Genomic DNA, 20206 nt, shown 5'->3' with positions numbered 1-20206 from the left:
CCCTAGATTTTGAAAATAATATTTTTTGTAATTTCATTTAAATTAAATTTATATTCTCATTAAAAAATGAAACAAACAGTAATATCCCCTCCTCCATTACATTAAAAAAAATATATTTTGCCCCCACTCCTGTATTTTTGCGAATTGATAAAACTACTCCTCTCATAATCTAGATGACCAAATATGCATAAAAAAGGCAAAACTTTAGTCTGATTCTGACGGAAGATTTTCTCTCTGGAAACATACCCTCCCTTTAATACATTTTTCACCCCTCCTCCACTAGGAAAAATCTACCGGTGCCCTCAGAAATTATCAATAACTGATGATGAAAGTGAAACCTCTGGATATGTCACTGGAAACGGCATCCAACCTGGACACACATGATAGCCTGGAGTTTCTTTAACACCTGTGACTCCGCCCCGTGCGTAAGCTGGTGCGCTGGTAAATCTTGTGAAGAACTTGAGGAATAGATGCAACTTTTATTAGTCATCCACAAACAGAGCACCTTAGTGTATTTACGACGAACTTAGGATTGGGATATTGGAAGAGAATGTTGCTTATAATGTATCTTGGAATTATTTTGTCTTGGGCTGGTAAGAAATTGAAGGCTGATGAATTTTATCTTTAGCAATCAGGTACAAATGACATGGCGATACCTTTTATTATGATGGCGACAACTTTTATTAGTCATCCACAAACGGAGTACCTTAGTGTATTTACGACAAACTGAGGATTGGGTATTAGAAGAGAATGTTGCTTATACTGTATCTTGGAATTATTTTGTCTTGGGCTGGTAAGCAATTAAAGGCTGCTTAATTTTATCTTTAGCAATCAGGTACAAATGACATGGCGATACCTTAGGCGCGTAATCAGTATTTTCTTTGTTTGGTGACCGGATATAAAAAATGGGAGGGGTACAGTAAGAAAAGCAAATTGATTAATAATTTGAATAAAAAAGGCCTAGATATGTCTGAAGAATGCTACTTGTCTGTTTACCAGAACTTCCTCAAGAAGTGAAGTTAAGGTAATCCTAATTAAATATACTAAAAAACGAAGATAATATAATACTTTAGAAACAAAATTATGGAAACTATAACGAAGAATTAGGGAAAGCAGACCGCACAGAACGCTTATATTAAATACCTAACTTAACCTAACCCCTAATCACCTCCAAATATTTAATTAGGCTAAAAATGTGCATTCTTCGTAGTTTTCTCACTCAAAATAAGCAAATCATAAACGATTCAAAATGGTTTTGTCGGACAGCGTAAATCCTTATTTAACGGACAAGTACCAAAAAAAAGAATTTGAGAAGGGAGGGGGGGTCGTGCCCCATGGCCCCTCATGCGTACTTCCTACTCATATTACAAAAAATGGCACTAAAACTTTTAATTTTCATTAGAATGAGCCCTCTCGCGAAATTCTAGGACCACTGGGTCGATACGATCACCCCTAGGAAAAAAAACAAATAAATACACATCCGTGATCTGTCGCAAAAATAATTCCCCATTTTTGTTAATAGGAGCTTGAAACTTCTACAGTAGATTTCTCTGATACGCTGAATCTGACATTGTGATTTTCTTTTAGATTCTTTGACAAAGTTGGGGTATTTCCCCCGATTTCCTAAATCAACGCAAATTTTCTCAGGCTCATAACTTTTGATGGGTAAGACTAAACTTCATGAAACTTATATGTTTAAAATCAGCATAAAAATGCTATTCTTTTGATATAACTATTGATATCAGAATTCTATTTTTTAGAATTACGGTTACTATTGAGCCGGACTTATCCTTATTACAGTTCGTTACCATGAACTGTTTGAAAAACGGTACTTGAATAATTCCTTAAAGTACCAAGTACATCAAAATTGAACATTTGTACGATCTGGGTAAATCTTAGTCTCCCTAAAACCCCTATTTTATTTCGGATTTTTCTTTTAGTTCCTTCAAACTTCTGAAGTCTTAGGGAAGTACCACATTTTCGTCACTGTTTGTTCCTTTAAACCGTGAAAATCGAAAGTAAACAAATAATTATCAAATTAGTTTGAAAATAAGCAAAACTAATTAGTTAATTCTAAAACCCTTTTCCATTCATAGAAATTTAGTCTACAGCAATTTTTGTGTGCGTCCCTGCATGTGCAGACTGATTCGTGCTGAATCTAGTTTTTTCAGTATGAAAAAAAAATCAATTTATTATTGCCTAATATCCACCTTTACTCCAAATCGCTATCCATTTTTTGTTTATAGAAAAATCAAGTTTTATCTGTTTTTACTCTTTCAGTTCTGTCTTAGTTCAATTAACCAATGAGTGAATGTACCTAAGCTTTTGATGAAGTTGAAGATCATCAAACTACATTTCATTTGATTCTGACCGCTTGGTTTTCGTAAATCGTGTCAGGCGTTAAAATTTTAATTTTATGGAGTCATGATTATATCCAAGATGAATCACAGAGCTGTGACATAGATGCTAGACAAATACAATTAAAGCACCAATGATACCGAAATAAAAGGTTGATATAAGTCTAAAATTGGGGCTTTTTAGAAGGAAACATGTTAACAAACCATTTCATACTTCATAATATCTAGAATAATATTGTAGTTAATAAACTTTTACTGCAGCTCTACTATACTTTTCTTCCAACCCCCCCCCCCCTAATTTGCAGACATATAGCCCAAATTATATATTTCTAATTCATTTTACTATGCGTCACTCTTGTTTCCACTCACGTACCCGTAAATTGAATCAACTGCGACGAAAACAAGAACTGGAAAAATACATGGGACAACTTATTGAAACTGCAGCCAGAATGTCTTAACTACAATTATTTTGAATATTATGAAGTAAGAATTGTTTTCTTGACATGCCTTATTCTCAACAACCCCAACTCTAGACTTATACCAAAAGTTTGTTTGCCCCTTGAGTCCTTCTGCGGTTATTCTTACATAAATACGCGTTTTTACAATATTTTTCATTTACTTGTTTTAAAATTATGAAGTTTTATGTCGCCTTTGTCACCATGTAGAAAAGTTAAAATAAACAAAGTTAACTAGTCAAATTTGACAACATTTTTCGCCGTGAAATGCCTAAGATTAACAATCTCCTGATTCTCTGATGCATCTACTCCTTCTAAGGATAGCTACGTCTTCTTGAGCTTATTTTTTGCTGATTTATCATCCATTTTTCTTCTTTTTTTTTCTCAAATTTGGAACCGCCTCTACAAAAACTGCGTAATTACATGTGGAGCTCTTGTTCATTAAAAATTAAAACTTTGATCCTTCCCGCTTTTTAAAGTAAATAGGGCTTGATTGCCGAAGTTTTCCACTCAACCAATCAAACAATGTGACTTCATCTTCACTGTCCTTGGCACTTCAATTTTACAGTAATGATCTAATTTTAGCCCTTAATCTCAGAAGTTGGATCATATAAAATCACTGCCACTGACCCTTTCAACCACTGTTTGGACCTTTGTTAGGACCAAGGGAAGTATACGGTAATATATCTCGTTTGATCCTGGTCACTTAGCTGTGGACATCAGGCGTTTAGATATTAATTTCATTGACTAGCGGCTTGATCTAGGACAAATCATAGATGTGTGAAACAGGTTCAAGACAAATATAGACAAATTGAAACTAGATTCCCGTTGCCTAGACAACGTAAAGTGTTGGAGTAACCCTTTGTCCGCTTCGAAAACCAAAGTGTAGCAGGAGCAACACTTTGGTCAGGAATCTGGAGGGGATTGAAATATATTATATTGACTTGCGGTTAAGAACGTATCCAGGAGCGGGAGAGGGGTTCAGAAAAAAACTTTAAAAACACAACAATTATTTTATATTCATTTTTGTTACGTGTTTACGAGTCGGACAAACATTTCAGTGGGGAGGGGGCTTGTCCCAGTAGGGGCATTAGAATTTTGATACTAACTGATGTATCAAAAGAATCGGCTTATTATGCTGATTTTAATTATATATGTTTTATTAAGTTTAGTATTACGCATTAATGACTACGAGCCTGAGAAAATTTGCCTGATTTTGAGAAAAGGGGGAAACACCACCTAAACGTCATAAAATAACATTTAAAATCATACCATCAGATTCAGCGTATCAGAGAACTGTACTGTAGAGGTTTCAAGCTCATATCTGGAAAAGTGTGCCAGAAGAAAGATCACGAATATTTGTTCATTTGTTAGTTGTTTTTTTTTTGCTTTTTTTTCCAAGGGTGATCGTATTGACCCAATGATCCTAGAATATTTTGAGAGGGCTCACGTGAACAGAAAAATGAAAGTTGTAGTGCGCTTTTTAAGTGACCAAAAAGATTAGAAGGGAACTAGGCCCCTCCCTTGGCCCCTTTTCCCTAGAAACGTCTGATCAAAACTTTGAGATAGCCATTTTGTTCATCATAATTTAAAGGCCAATAACTACATCTTTATATAAATCATGACCTCCCCTTCCAACAGCCCCAGGGAAAGGTCTTTAAGTTATATAATTTCCCCATTGTTTACGCATTGTATTTGTTATTGGGAAGTATGTATACATTTTCGTAGGGGGGGTGGCAATTTTCTGCTAGGGATTGTTCCATGGGGGAGAATTTTTTCCAGGAGGTAAACTTGTCAGGGGTAATTATACACTGGGGCAATTTGCCAAAAGTGCTAAACAAAATTATTTTTATATGTCTTGCTTTCTCTTTTCCGTCTTAATTTTACGCCTGAAATTGTTAAGGGTAATTGTCAGCGATAAATTTTCACCGGGATTGAATTGTATAGAGGATATTTCCGTGGGGAGGAGGGTTTCTCCGTGAAGGTGGGGCCAGATTTCCTTGCATTATTAAAAAAATTATTAGATATTAAATAAAAAAAACAAGTTTTTACAACTGAAAGTAAGGAGCACCATTAAAACTTAAAGCGAACCGCAATTATTACGTGTATGAAGGGGATCACCCCCTCCTTAACACCTCGCTCTTTACGTTAAAGTTTGAATTTTGTCCAAATTCCTTAAGAACGACTACTGAAACATATTGGTCGTTTAATTAGTTAGATCAATAAGAAGTTTTTTTTTTTTAAGTACTAAAAACTTTAGCGTAAAGAGCGAGGTATTGAGGGAGGGGCGATCCCCTTCACATACATATTCATTTTTTGTTTGTTTTTAATTTTAATGGTGATCCTTACTTTCAGTTGAAAAAACTTGTTCGTTTTATTTAATCAAACAGAACTCGGTATTTTTTTTTAATCCCAACTACTTCGGCTGTGTTCCACAGCTCAATAATCATCAATGATCTAATTACCCCGCTTCCTAGGACTATAATATAAGAAAGGTTTTGTGGAGTCGAAAACATTCTACAGATAAAGGATGACAGATTGCCGAAGGCCCTTCTTTTCCGCCAACCATCTAGGGCCAACGATAAGCAGGTTGTCATGTGTAGGGTAGAAAGAGGTTGTGAGGATGGATTTAAAGGAAATTGTACTTTGCTGGTCCTTTCAAAAGGATAAACATACTGTTTTTATTGTTTTTGGCAACAGATTCTTAGTTGAAGCACCAAAGACTGTGAAGACGAAATTGATTTACTTTACTGTTGTGGTAGCTAACATAAAGACTTCAATTCACATGTAGTTATGAAATTTTTGGTAGTAGTGGGTTACAAACTCGAAAAGAAGCTGTCGCGTTAAAACAGATGACCTTAAACAGATTAAATAAAAAAAAACTAATTTTTTTAGCTGAAAGTAAGGAGCGACATTAAAACTTAAAACGAACAGAAATTACTCCGTATATGAAATGGGTTGTCCCCTCCGCAATCCCTCGCTCTTTACGCTAAAGTTTGACTCTTTACCACAATTCTACTTTTTAAAACAATTAAAAGCTTTAGCGTAAAGAGCAAGGGATTGCGGAGGGGACAACCCATTTCATATACGGAGTAATATCTGTTCGTTTTAAGTTTTAATGTCGCTCCTTACTTTCAGCTAAAAAAATTAGTTTTTTTTTATTTAATTTCTGAACGTTTTTGAATTAATGCATGTTTGGTTTTGGCTCTCCTCACTTAAATTATTAAAATGAAATTTGTATATTAATTCTTTTTTTTGGCTAAATGGCTTTCTCTTAGTTTTGATCAGACGATTTTGAGAAATAAGGGGTGGAGAAGGAGGTCTAGTTCCCCTCCAATTTTTCGGTTCCTTAAGAATGCAACTAGAACTTTTAATTTTTAACGAATGTTTTTATTAGTAAAAAATATACGTAACTTAAGAATTAACTTACGTAACAAACTTTCATAATCTTATATTTTTATTATGTATACGAGGGGGTTTTTACCCTCGTTAATACCTCGCTCTTTACACTAAATCTTAAGTTTTGTCCCAATTCTTTAAGAATGACCCCTGAATCAGAAAGGCCGTAGAATAAATAGTTGAAATTACTAAAAATACTTTAAGCATAAAGAGCGAGGTATTTATTTCCTCCTAAATACCTCGCTATTTATGCTAAAGTATTTTTAGAACCCCTCATATAAGTAATAACCTCTGTTCGTTTTAAGTTTCAATGCTACCCCTTCCTTTCATTTGAAAAAAGTTTTCATATTTATTTTTCATTGTTTTCTTTTAGTAATGCTAGAAAATCCTGCGCCCTTTTCATTGAATTTTTCTTCCCCAATGACAGATTCCTCCAAGGAAAGATCCTCCAACATAGCCCCCTCCCCTCAGCCCCACCCCCAAACAAAATAAAATCCCCCTGAAAACGTCTGTACACTTCCCAATAACCATTACTATATGTAAACACTGGTCAAAGTTTGTAACTTGCAGCCCCTCCCCCAGGGATTGTGGGGGAGTAAGTCATCCCCAAAGACATAGTTATTATGGTTTTTGACTATGCTGAACAAAATGGCTATCTCAAAATTTTGATTCGTTGACTTTGGGAAAAAATGAGCGTGGGAGGGGGCCTAGATGCCCTCCAATTTTTTTGGTCACTTGAAAAGGGCACTAGAATTTTTCATTTCCGTTAGAATGAGCTCTCTTGCGAAATTCTAGGACCACTTGGTCGATACGATGACCCCTGGGGAAAAGAAAAAAAAAAAAAAAAAACAAAAACAAATAAACACGCACCCGTGATTTGTCTTCTGGCAAAATATACAAAATTCCACATTTTTGTAGATAAGAGCTTGAAACTTCTACAGTAGGGTTCTCTGATACGCTGAATTTGATAGTGTCATTTTCGTTAAGATTCTACGACTTTTAAGGGGTGTTTCCCCCTATTTTCTTAAATAAGGCAAATTTTCTCAGGCTCGTAACTTTTGATGGGTAAAACTAAACTTGATGAAACTTATATATTTAAAATCAGCATTAAAATGCGATTCTTTTGATGTAGCTATTGATATCAAAATTCAATTTTTTAGAGTTTTGGTTACTATTGAGCCGGGTCGCTCCTTACTACAGTTCGTTACCACGAACTGTTTGATAAAGAACCTTTCGCTTTCAATTCAAGGTGTAGTGGTCTTTGGAATCTGTAGATTGGTAAGTTTTGCATCTATATAGACAGAAAGTGTTGCCATGATTAAATATTTAGTTCAGGTTACTTAATTTGACGGTTTACTGTGGCAACACTGAAGATAATTTGGTATTGCCCAAATGAAATTGGTATCGATGAAACACCCCAAAGAAAAAACAAGAGAAAATCGTGGTTTACAGTAATGGTTAGACCTAGTGTGGGACCAGGGTTTGAAAAATATATTATCCTGATGTCATTGGCGCTTTAATGATAATTGGACTCTAGAAAACGCTAGCAGAACCACTTTTTAAAGAGGGGGTGACAAGAGCAAGGTGTCCTGGGTGCCGTAGCTAGGGTGTTGCCCAATCTGATAGGGATTTTTTGCTTGTATTTGAGTCAGGGGGGGCTTTAATTGTTTTTCACCGGGAGCCAGCAACCCTAGGAAAGGATCTGTATACTATTACCTTAGTTTTGGATATCACGTCAGATGTCAAAATTTTCATTCAAAGAGCTGTCATTGCTCATTTCCTGCCTTTACCTTTAGCAATGGAATTCAATCCTATTTAGGTATAAGTACTTTTGACTTTAAGAACAAATACAATTAAAGCTAACATAATGATGTTGAAAATGGCACTATTCATGGTAAATATAGGATCCTTACTCACTGCCGCTCTTAACACTGTAAATCTGGTTAAATATCTGTTTGCCCATCCTATTATTGAGTTAAGTGTTTACTAGCGTGCATGTAAGTGATACCATTAAAAAGGCTTAACGAATGGATGAATAGAACAATATGGCATTTGAACCTGGCGGGGTATGGAATGTCGCTCGTATTACGGGTGTGAAAAGAAATTCTTTCTACAAGTCATCCGCTATATTAGTTTTCTTAGATGGTTTTAGACGACAAGCCTTGAATTCATTCATGCAAGAATATTACATCTAAGTTTTGGGCGTATTTTTGGTTGTCAAACAAAATTCATTTTCACCTTTTAAAACTGTCATTTCTTTTGATTACTGCTACATATTTCAGCAGATGGTAGTTACTGATATTGCCTTTTTTCGGAGTGCCAGACACTGTTTCTTATTAGCTTTGGCATTGATGGATAGATCGAATACAACGCACTTCTGGCGATTGACCGTGATTTAACATCGTTTTCAGGTTCTCCCTTGTACAAAGAACTGAGCTAGATTAATTTGTCTGAGCTTATCAGTGCGATAAGTGGAAAAAAGTGACCTCTTTTGCAAGCTTTATTGCATAAAATGACACTGCTAATTTCTGTCTATACTATTTTCTAGCCAGGCTGTTTATATGCGCAATTATGTTTTGAAACAGAGGACCATTCAGAGTCAGCCTTAGCAATTAAAGTCAGGAGATTTTGAGGGAGGGGTTTGGAATTTCTAAATAATTAACAAAGTAGAGATGAAAATGCACTTTTCTAAGGCCATATCTAGGGAGTTGAGTGTTTCAACCACCCACCTACTCCCAGGTGTTTGTCCAACTCATAAAGGCGTAATAAAAAAGTACAGAAACACATCTTTGAATGGTTTTAAAGATTTTTCGCCTTACCCCCAAAAATACCCATCGGAACAAAAATCCTCGATACGGCCTTATGCTTTTCAAACCTAAGTAGAAAATTCATATTTAACTAATCATCGGAAATTAATTTAAAACCTACGTCAATTACATGAACAAAAAGTATTTATACAGCCTATACTGCTTAAAATATTAGTGGTGAAATCCCATAAAAATGTAGGTGAGAGGGTGAATATTTTTTTTTTTTAATGAAAATTTAATTTTTTGCACTGATTTTATTTTCTGATTTCTTTTCTAATGACATCATTAAAAACTGTACTTTTTTTCAAACAGTGCCCACTTCCCTCCAGTTGAAGCCCTTGAAAAAGTATATATTTTTTAATGGCTTTTGAAAGATATTTAAGCATTGATATGTCCAAATGCTCATTAGGTCCATTTTCAACTATATATAGGTTGACAGAGATCAAAGACGGCCAATGTGATTACAGAAATACAAGTGCTTAAACTAAAGTGAATTACTGTTTTGTCATAATTTCTATTTAAAAACTTGAAATACAGGACCCCCTACCAGGGTAGCAGATTCTGCCATTCTTCAAAATATATAGAGTTTCAACCACACGGTCCATGGCCTTACAGTATTCTGAAAAAAAAAATTATATTTCAACCAGTGACAACCGGTGAAATTTCAGCATGTCTGAAAGCATCACATCATCTCGGCAAATTTTCCCTTGGTTTCTGATGAAACTCAAAATAGTACCGTATGTAGAGCTCAAACGAGTGTTGTTTAGAAATTTGCTATTTTCTAGTATGAACTTTCACAAAATAGTTGAATTTTATGCTATGACTAAGATTAACAGCGCCTGTGGGGGAGTGAGCGAGGAGTTGCTATATCTCAAAAGCATGTACACCTGATGGCGCGTGCCAAGCGTGGTGGAACTGTGCCAGGTTTGGAGTAGCTGTGTGGCACACGTGACGCTTCTGATATATAAACCTAGTGGTGAGAGGTCACCGTCCCCTCGGAAGGGGCTTCAAATTGTTGCTTCCACCAATCTTACGATTTTTCTTTAATGTGCCCTATATTTTTAAAGTCTATAAGTCTATTTTAAATCTTGCGTGAATTTCTGCCCATGACCAAAATGTGCCATACCCCTACAGAATGTGTCTAAAAGCTTATAATATTGTTTTTGTTTTTTCGCTTGTTTTCAAAGAGCTGTTCCTTCAAGGAAGGTTATTATCTGGTATTTCAGATTAGAAAACAAATTTTTGATATCAAAACTTCAATCTCATACTATTTTGATATTTTTAGTAGGAGGTGTTATCGTATTTGTTTTGGAGAAAATGTAAAACTTCCAGCAATCTTAAAGTACCAAGGACGTCAAAAAGAAAGAAAACATCTTAGTTCGACCCATCTTAGTAAAAAAAACAAAAAACTCTTGACTATAAACCATGGTTTCTTAACATATACACCCTCCGATTACTCTGAATCTTAAACAGGTCACTAGAACGTCTGATTACCAATCCAATGAGCCTCCTCCGAAGTTTATACGATCACCGTTTCTATATATACCTTATATGCACCTAGGGCATAATTTACAGCCCTTGCCCTGAAGGGTCAGGGGGGGGGGGGTGTTATCCTCAAAGATATAGTTTCTGGAGCTTTCAATTATGTTGAATAAAGTGGCTATCTCGAAAATTTAATTTTGAGGGTATTTGGCTGTTTCCAATTTATAAAGTTTTTAGGGCAGTATTACAGCTTCGTCCGTGTTTGCCACATTGAACCTTGAAGATGTAAAAGTAACTAGTCAAATTTTACCATCTTTTTTTATGTAAAAATTTGAACATTAACAATTTGTTGATACGCGAAGACAGCAACACTTTCTTATTTATTATTAATTTTTCACCCACGTGTTTTTTCTTTTAATTGGCATCCGGTAATCTAAAAGCTGCATAACTGCATGTGGAGATCTTTCTCCGGAAAAATAGAACTCCAAACTTTCCTTGTTTTTAAGAAACTTGTGGCTGTTTAACTTTTCCCTTAACCTTTTCAATAAACGATATTAAAAAAATAAGCGAAGTTGTTTAAATCAATCTACCGAAGGTATTTCTTTTACTGAGAAAGCGTTACATACCACCTTATAAGTATCAATTGGTTTTCTTATTATAATACTTAGTATTTGCGGTCATGTAGACATAGTTCATTACGGAAACTATGTCTTGGAGACCTTATCTCGGCTGAACAGCTCAGTAGAGCTCTTTACCCAAACCTGTCTATTTCGAAATTCACCTGCCGAATGATTTATCGCTCTCAACGTTGCGGCAATCAACAATTGTACTACAGGTCAAGGAAGATAGATAAAAAGGAGAAAAAAGCCGTATAAGTGCCAGACGATTTTCAAATTTCTTTAAGAATAGCGGGTAAATGGGACTAAAAAAAGGTGGTTGATCATAGCAATCATAGTAAAGGTCTTCTCATTCACTCTTCTGACCTTTTTGGAGCGTTTTGTTATTTCCTCTATCGAATCAGATGTTTTTTATTTAATATGTTTCTGGTTTATTTACAGCTCCCTAAGATTTGTGAACCACGAGTGGGGTTAAGCTGCACATCCGTTTGAATAGAGCAAACAGTTCGTGATAACGAACTGTAAGTAAGGACCGACACGGCTCAATAGTAACCTAAACTAAAAAATGGAATTTGAGTATCAATAGATACTTGAAATGAATAAAATTTTTATGTTGAATCAAAATATATAAATTTCATCAAGTTTAGTCTTGGCCATCAAAAACTACAAGCCTGAAAAAATTTGCATTATTTTCGAAAAAGAGGGAAATACCCCCTAAAGGTCACTGAATCTTAATAAAAATCACATAATCAGGTTTAGCGTATCAGTGAACTCTACCGTAGAGGTTTCAAGCTCTTATTTGCAAAATTTGGAATTTATATTTTTTGTCAGAAAAAGATCACGGATGCGTGTTTATTTATTTTATTTTCCAGGGATAATTGAATCGTCCCAGTGGGCCTAGAATATTCCGAGATTGCTCATTTGAATGGAAATTAAAATTTCTAATGCCCTTTTTAAGTGACCAATAAATTGAAAGGCAACCAGACCGCCTCCCACGCTCATTTTTTCCAAAGTCGCCCGATAAAAATTTAGGGATAGCCATTTTGTTCAACATAGTCGGGCAAAATCTAATAAATATTTTTTTGAGGATTAATTGAGGACTTCATTCCAGACAATCTCCAGGGGAAAAGGCTGCAAGTTATGAACTGCAGCCTTAAACATAAACATATTTAAACAGCCATAAACACATTTAAACATAAATATGTTTACATATAGATTTAGATATACATATAGATATAGATATTGTATTACATATAGGTTATTGAGAAGCATAGAGACATTTTCAAGGAGAATTTTTTCTGGTGGGGGAGGGGGTTACGTGGCATATCTCTCCATGGAGGAAGGGATATTTCTATGAAGGGGGCACCGGCTTTCCCAGCATTAGTTAAAAAACGATCAGTAATTAAATAAAAAAATATTTTCAAATGAAAGTAAGGATCAACATTAAAACTTGAAACGAACAGAAATTATTACTTATATGAGGGGATCGCCCTCTGGTCAAAACCGCACTTTTTACGCTAAAGTTTTTTTAGTACATTTTTAAAGAGCTATTTATTCTAATTAAACGGCCTTTGTGATTCAGGGGTTATTCTTCAGGAATCGTGATAAAATTCGAACATTAGCGTAGATAGTGAGCTATGGACTTTGGGGTGAACCCCCTCATATGCATAATAATTTCTCTTCGTTTTAAGTTTTATTGTTTCTCCTTGCTTTCAGTTGAAAAAAATTGTTTTATTTTTGTTTTATTAGATGTAAAACTAACAACAAAATTAAATTTTTATAGTGTCTCACAATATGCGGTACGAGAAACAAAAATTAAAGTCATTTTTCTAATTCTTTAATGAATATTTGCTTGAACAGACATTATATTGTAACTTAAATTCGAATTTGATACGAGTTCAAATTCACTTTGGCAGCCAAGTTCACCTGATGACCAAAAGCCTTAATATGGGCAAATATTTTGGGAGCTTTCTGTGTCAGATTAAAAATGAAAATTAATTTTTCTAGCCGGTAATCATTGTTAGGGAGTAGCTTTTTGTGTTTAAGATAGGCCCTGAATTTTATTACGATTGGCTTTTATAAGAGATATGAATTCCGATGACGCCACTGCTTGGAAAGTCGCAGCGAAGGGATTTTCTGCATCACTTTATTAAACGAGTTTTAAAACTTTCCATCCGTTTGTGTTGAACAACGAGTCTTATATTAACAGTTATAAATTATAGAACCTAAAGTTCCTCTACAACGTAAGTCCTTAAAAGAAAATTAACGATTTGCAAGAAAAATGTTTGATATAGAAAATTATTGAAAAACATAAAGCTCCAAAAACAAAAGGAAAACGAAAAAAACTCCTTTAAAAACGGAAGTTCCAGAACCCATATTTTTGACCAAAATACTGGTTAGATCGGCAAAAAGGCTTTTTCCGTCTCTCATTCGGCACGTATGAATGAATATTTTCTGGTGAGGTCACCCCCTGAGAAAACTAGCGGGGATCAATAATAAAAACAAATTTTTATTTGAAATCTTAAGGAAAAATTGCCCATTAACTTAAAAATATTTAGGATTCTGGGGTGAAAGATCAATTTGAGCCCCCCCCCCCTTGCACGTCCTTGCATTCCAGGTATTTTGCTTTTAATCAACACACTCCAATAGATAAGACGTAATAAAAATGGATAAATACAAAATGAATGTATGACCAACGTTCACTGTTTAGTTAGCTGACAAAAGGGGTTGGTTTTGTTTCTTTTGATACTAACGAATTCTTTGGCAATTGTTAAAAGTATTAGTAGGAAACTGATTACTATCAACTGACAAATGTTCTTAGTTTCAATTTTTTTTTAGAAGTTATATGGAGTTACAGTAATATCTAACTGCTGTGCTCTATACAGTATGAGTTACAGTAGTTAGAAAGATTCAATCGTTTAAATCCAGGTTTCCCCCGAATGAGGTGGGAGGATGTTGTAAGGAACGATTTAAGGGACATAGAAACTTCTTGGGAGGTTGTAAAGAGGGAGGCTTTGAATAGAGTGGGATGGAGGAGGACCGTGCATTGCTGTGTGGGTTTCAGGCCGCTTGATGCTGCAGTGAGTTGTTAGTAGCAATAGTATAGCATATTGTACGACAAATCGAAAAAAATCCGGTATCTTAGGGTAAGATAAGAGCCCCTAGATGCCCCCTCCCTAGAAAATACTGTGAAAATCCAAACAAATTGGAATGGCGCTTCGAAAAAAGGAAACATGAAAAATAACATGTGAACTGTTTTATTCAGAGGAAATTCTCTTGCCGTGTCACTATTTTGTCATTATAAACAATGCAGAGATTTTCACTTTAACAGTACAACAGACTTATGTGCAACTCTGTTCAGCTTTATTTCAAATACACTGGGTATCTTCATAGTAGTAAATCTAATTGTATTCTTCTTTTTGATTTGGTGACTTAAGATTTCATCAGGAATTGCAATTTTAAGTATCAATTAAAATTTAATTTTAAATTACCCCCCCCCCTAAAAAAATTTGCTTAAGTACCTGATTATGTCTATTTTAAATTCTAATTGCATCTAAATAAATTTTAATCAAATAATAAAAAAAAAGAAAATTCTCTTTTCTATCACAAAAGCTGACGAACCCGGTTATCATGTGTATTTTAAAATGAATTTCTTGAAGATAATTACTCGCAAGGCTGAACTTAATATACCAATTTACAATGGATTACATATGAACAGAGCAATTGTTCTGGGTGGTCTTTTATTATAGTTCTAAACTGGCCAGAGGGGCAAGTGTTCTGAAGACAAGGATTATGTCCTCATTACTATTGTATGGCAGGGGCTGATAACCCCTGGTGGAAAAAAGCTGGGCATCATCAAGTTCTTTAGTTATATGATATTTTGAAAGAGTTTTTCGTTTCATAAACCATCAAGCACTAACAAATATTCAGTATTCAGTATATTAGGTTTGGCAAATCACTTTTATTATCCCAAATTCTTGGGTATTTTCTAATTTTCCAAAGAGAAAAGGTTTTCCAAAATCTCCATGAATAATAAAGTTAAAACAAAGTTAACCTTTTGTATTTCGTGTGAACGTTCGTGTTCTTACAAAGGCTATTTTTCTGGGTTACTTCAAAGACCCTATTTTTTCTTGAATAATTCAAAAGACCCCAAAAAATTCGGGGGCAGTGTATATACACTATTTGATGCAATCTTATACAGGAGTGTGGAGAGGAGGAGCTGAAAGCCCTTCGCTCGTGATATCCTAAATATTTCCAAATTTCTGGGTACATCTTGTTATTTTACACTTCAACACCAACCCCATCCACCTGAAAAATTTCCTGCGCGCGTGCTCGTTCTTATATTCAAATACTATGACGCTATTATTTCCACAGCATATTTTTAAAGAATATGAAAATCCTAGAACGTCCTAAAAGCTGTTCAAAAACACACAAAACAACATTTTATTTAATCTTGAAGGGTCTCAAAAGGAGGGCAAGTGAGCTAGATCTGGAAGTTTGACCTATGGTACTTGTGGACTTTTTCAGTAGCATCTAAATTTGAGTAGCTTTCTTTGCAAATAACTGGGCTAAAATAGTTTAAAAATGTTCTTAAACTAAAAATTAATAGGAGGTATTAGAGCTCGTCAACGAAAAACTACCTAGTGGTTAAGCCCTTTAGGGATAAGTGGGTAAACCCCTCTGATCTGACAGGTCTATTGAACTGACCAGCATAGGTGGTCTGATTGAAAAAAAAATGTGGTAAGACTGCCACAGACTAAAAAGAGTAAAATGTAAAAATAAAAAAAAAATGATTTTATATCCAGATATATTAAGAATTAAAAAAAACAATGTGCTAGCAATAAAAATTAAAATTTTTTAAGACCTAAATGAAGGCGTTGGACTATTATGTGATACTTTACAGCTAATCAAAAAAAAATTCTTTGTCCTCACCGCCCGAAGCTTACATTTTTAGTCTTCAAAAGTTCAGTTTTTATGGTTAGCTAGATTGTTTTTTTTAGATTTTAGTATGTTTGGACAAAAAGGCGTTTTTTCGAAAATGTATAGTGATATTTATTGTTTGGATTTAACCTAACATTAAAAATAAATAAGAAGAAACATCTAAAGCAACATTTATCCTGCTTGGTAAGAGCATCTTTTTTCTGGCGTGAATAGGAAATGAAATGGGTATGTCTGATCGTTATCCTACCCACGCTAAGGAAATTCAGGTAAACCCCCATTTTTATGACAATAGGATATTAATTTAGTGAGACGCAAACCTTGCTATCCCCTTGAATGTTGTGGTATCCCACAACAGATAATTATTTAGCAAGGTGGCAACTAACGTGTCAAGGCGTGAAGATTGACGGTTTCATACCCGAACGGAACACCATGATCTACCCTTATTGTTATAATAGAGCTATTGTGGTGCGGCATTTTTCAGGCTATTTGCCATGTGACAGGCGGATATACCTCAATCTTTGAAATTATACCTTTTTTTAGTCACTTCCTCGATAGCTTAATTTAGACTTAATTGTTAGCCAAAGCAAATTGTAGCCGGTGCTCATAGCGCTTCTTATTTGGAAAATTTACCCATAAGAAGAAAATAAAAAAAAATACACTCAAAGTGTATGTGAGTTATAGGGAAAATTATACAAATTATTATCTTTTCCTCCTTTTTCCACTTGTAAAAAAGATCATTTTTTGGGCCTTCCTAACCATTTCCGCAGTTGGGGAGGGTCCTAAGTTATACTGCATAAAAGTAGGTTTTTAAAATATAGATTAGGCAAATTTGCATTAAAAAAATACCATAAAAGACATTTCAATGAAAATATCACACAAAAGGGTTGATTGTAAAATCCAGGGGAAAAAACATCTAGGACAGGCACACGCCTCCTTCCCCTTCTCATTGAAACACTGAAATTGTTTAGCTACCCTGGAAAGCTTTAATTTCTCCCCAAATGCTATTTTTTTAATTTGCGTGTGTTCAAACTTTTAATTTTTAACAGTTTTAAACATTTTAATAGTTCATATTTTATTGGGATCCCTGTTACCACAGGCTCCTTCACATCCACTGATAATATTAATTGTATTTGTGTGCCCCTTTTCAGAAGCATATATATATATATATATATATATATATATATATATATATATATATATATATATATATATATATATATATATCCTATCTACTTAACTAGAATTTTCAGTGTACTTGAAATTAAAGTTCTTTCTCCCTTTGAATAGTAGAAATCAGCATAAAAAGCCAATTTTTTAATATATTTATTGGTATCAAAATCCTTTTTTTAAACCATTTTTAGAGTTTTGGTTACTATTGAGTCGGGTCGCTCCTCACTTGCAGTTCATTGCCACGAATTGTTTGAACCGCAATTTTCTCAGTTCCTGCTGGTTGTCATAATGTATACGAGGGAGTCTCCCCCTCATCAGTACCTCTCTCTTTACACTAAAATGTTTGCGAATTTCTAAAAAGCTAACATTTTAAACGTAATAACATTTTAAACGTAACATTTTACGAATTTGTAAAAAGCTATTCTAATTAAACGGTCCTTGTGTGCCAGGAGTCATTTTTAAATGATTGGAACAAAAATTCTAACATTAGCGTAAAGAGCGAGATATTGACGAGAGGGGAACCCTCTCATATGCTTAGTAATTTCAGTTAAGTTTTAATGTTGCTCCTTACTTTCAGTTAAAAAAATTCATTTTTTTAAAATTTAATTTCTGATTGTTTTTTAAATAATTCTGGGAAACCCAGCGTCCTCTTCCTTGAAATTCTCTTCCCCCATAAAAAACTCCATGGAAAGATCCTCCAAGTAACCCTCTCCTTGAAACTCCCCCTCACCAATAAAATCCCCCCTGAAAATGTCTGTATGCTTCCCAATAACCAATACTTAGTGTAAATAATGTGCAAAGTTCTTAACTTGCAGCCTTTCCCTTGGGGATTCCGGTGGATTAAGTCGTCCGCAAAGAAATAGTTGAGAAATGCTATAGTGATATTCTAGGACCAGTGGATCAGTACCATCACCCTGGGGAAAAAAGGAAAACAAAAGAACTAATAAACACGCATCCGTGGTCTTTCTTCTGGCAAAAAATACAAAATTCCGCATTTTTGCAGATAGGAGATTGAAACATCTACAGTAGGGTTTTCTGATACGCTGAATCTTATGGAGTGATTTTCGTTAAGACTCTATGACTTTTAGGGGATGTTTCCCTTTTTCGAAAAATGGCAAATTTTCTCAGGTTCTTAACTTTTGTAGGGTAGGACTAAACTTGATGAAACTTATTTATTAAAAATCAGCATAAAATTTTTTTATATAACTATTTGTATCAAAATTCCATTTTTTAGAGTTTCAGTTATTATTGAGCCGTGTTGCTCCTTACTTACAGTTCGTTACCACGAACTATTTGATAAGTTACATGATGTTTAGTCTTACCCATCAACAGTAAAAAGCCTGAGAAAATTTTTCGTATTTTCAAAAAAGGGGAAAACATCCCTTAAAAGTCACATAACCTTAATGAAACTGACACCGTCATATTTAGTGCATCAGAAAACCCTACTGTAGAGGTTTCAACCTCTGTTCTGAAAAAATGTGGAATTTTGTAGCTTTTTTCTCCCTTAAGAAAGATCACGGATGCGTGTTTATTTGTTTTTTTTTGCTTTTGTTTTCTCCAGGGGTGATCGTATCGACCCAGAGGTCCTAGAATATCGCAAGATGACTCATTAAAACGGGAATTAAAAGTTCTGGTGCCTATTTAAAGTGACCAAAATATTGAAGGGCAATTAGGCCCCCTCCCTGGCTTAGTTTCCACAAAGTCACCCGACCAAAATTTTGAGATAGCCGTGTTGTTCAGCATGGTCGAACAATTTAGTAACTATGTCTTTGAGGATGACGTAATACCCCCCAGTCCCCTTGGGAAGGGCTGCAAGCTATGAACTTTGCCCATTGTTTACATATAGTATGTTGGTTATTGAGAAGCAAACAGACGTTTTCAGAGGGGGATTTTTTCTGGTGATGGGGGGGTTCGGAGGTTATGTGGAAGTTCCATGGAGGAAGTTTCATGGGGGAAGGGAATTCTCTCTGACGGGAATGCCAAATTTCCAAGCATTATTTAAAAAAAAACAATAAAAAATTGAATTTAAAATAAAAAAGTTTTTTAAACTGAAAGTTAGGAGCAACATTAAAACTTAAAACGAACAGAAATTATCACGCAAAGGAGGGGTTTGCCTCCGAGTTAATACCTTGCTTTACGCTAAAGTTTTTTAGTACTTTCAAAAGAACTATTTATTCTAATTAAACAGCCTTTTTGATTCAGGGGTTATCCTTAAAGAGTTGGAACAAAATTCAAACTTTAGCGTAAAAAAGGAGGTATTGACTAGGGGCGAATCTCCCTTATATGCGTAATAATATCAAATAGTTTTGTTTTAATGTTGCTCCTTACTTTCAGTTGAAAAAAGGTGTTTTTTATTTAATATTATCAAAAGAATATCAAAAGAGATTACAGTGATTTTAAGTTATTTTAGAACTTTTTAGACTCATAAATTAGGATTGTTATATTGGTGTAGGTTGTCAACTAAGGGTATAATTATAATACCGGATAATCTATTTAGGGGATAGGGTTCTTAAGGTATTCTATCTAGGAAGGTTGGTGGTTGCAAGAAAAACATTGGTATTTATGAAAAGTGGAACACTTTCTGCAACATATAATAAAAATAAAGCTGTATGTTATATATTCTTTTGATAATATTAAATAAAAAAACACCTTTTTTCAACTGAAAGTAAGGAGCAACATTAAAACAAAACTATTTGAAATTATTACGCATATAAGGGAGATTCGCCCCTAGTCAATACCTCCTTTTTTACGCTAAAGTTTGAATTTTGTTCCAACTCTTTAAGGATAACCCCTGAATCAAAAAGGCTGTTTAATTAGAATAAATAGTTCTTTTGAAAGTACTAAAAAAACTTTAGCGTAAAGCAAGGTATTAACTCGGAGGCAAACCCCTCCTTTGCGTGATAATTTCTGTTCGTTTTAAGTTTTAATGTTGCTCCTAACTTTCAGTTTAAAAAACTTTTTTATTTTAAATTCAATTT

At 34.5% G+C, this 20206-nt stretch overlaps 1 protein-coding gene across 2 annotated transcripts in view; it reads left to right on the top strand.

Annotated features, from left to right (window-relative positions):
- Window positions 1-494: 494 nt before the first annotated feature.
- The window catches only part of LOC136027613 (hemicentin-2-like), a 140437-nt gene continuing 120725 nt past the window's right edge, over window positions 495-20206 (top strand). Inside the window, exon 1 of one of the 2 annotated variants that reach the window (XM_065705028.1) lies at window positions 495-593. In XM_065705028.1, the coding sequence (XP_065561100.1) occupies window positions 551-593 (43 nt within the window). In that variant the 5' untranslated portion in view covers window positions 495-550. Of the gene's footprint in view, window positions 594-692; window positions 794-20206 lie in introns of those variants that run through there. The other variant, XM_065705029.1, reaches the window with a different exon arrangement.

The sequence above is a fragment of the Artemia franciscana genome, chromosome 5, assembly GCF_032884065.1.
Source record: "Artemia franciscana chromosome 5, ASM3288406v1, whole genome shotgun sequence".
Taxonomy (NCBI): Eukaryota; Metazoa; Arthropoda; class Branchiopoda; order Anostraca; family Artemiidae; genus Artemia; species Artemia franciscana.
Note: the sequence above shows the minus strand (reverse complement) of the source record. Positions and strands in the feature narration are given on the sequence as shown.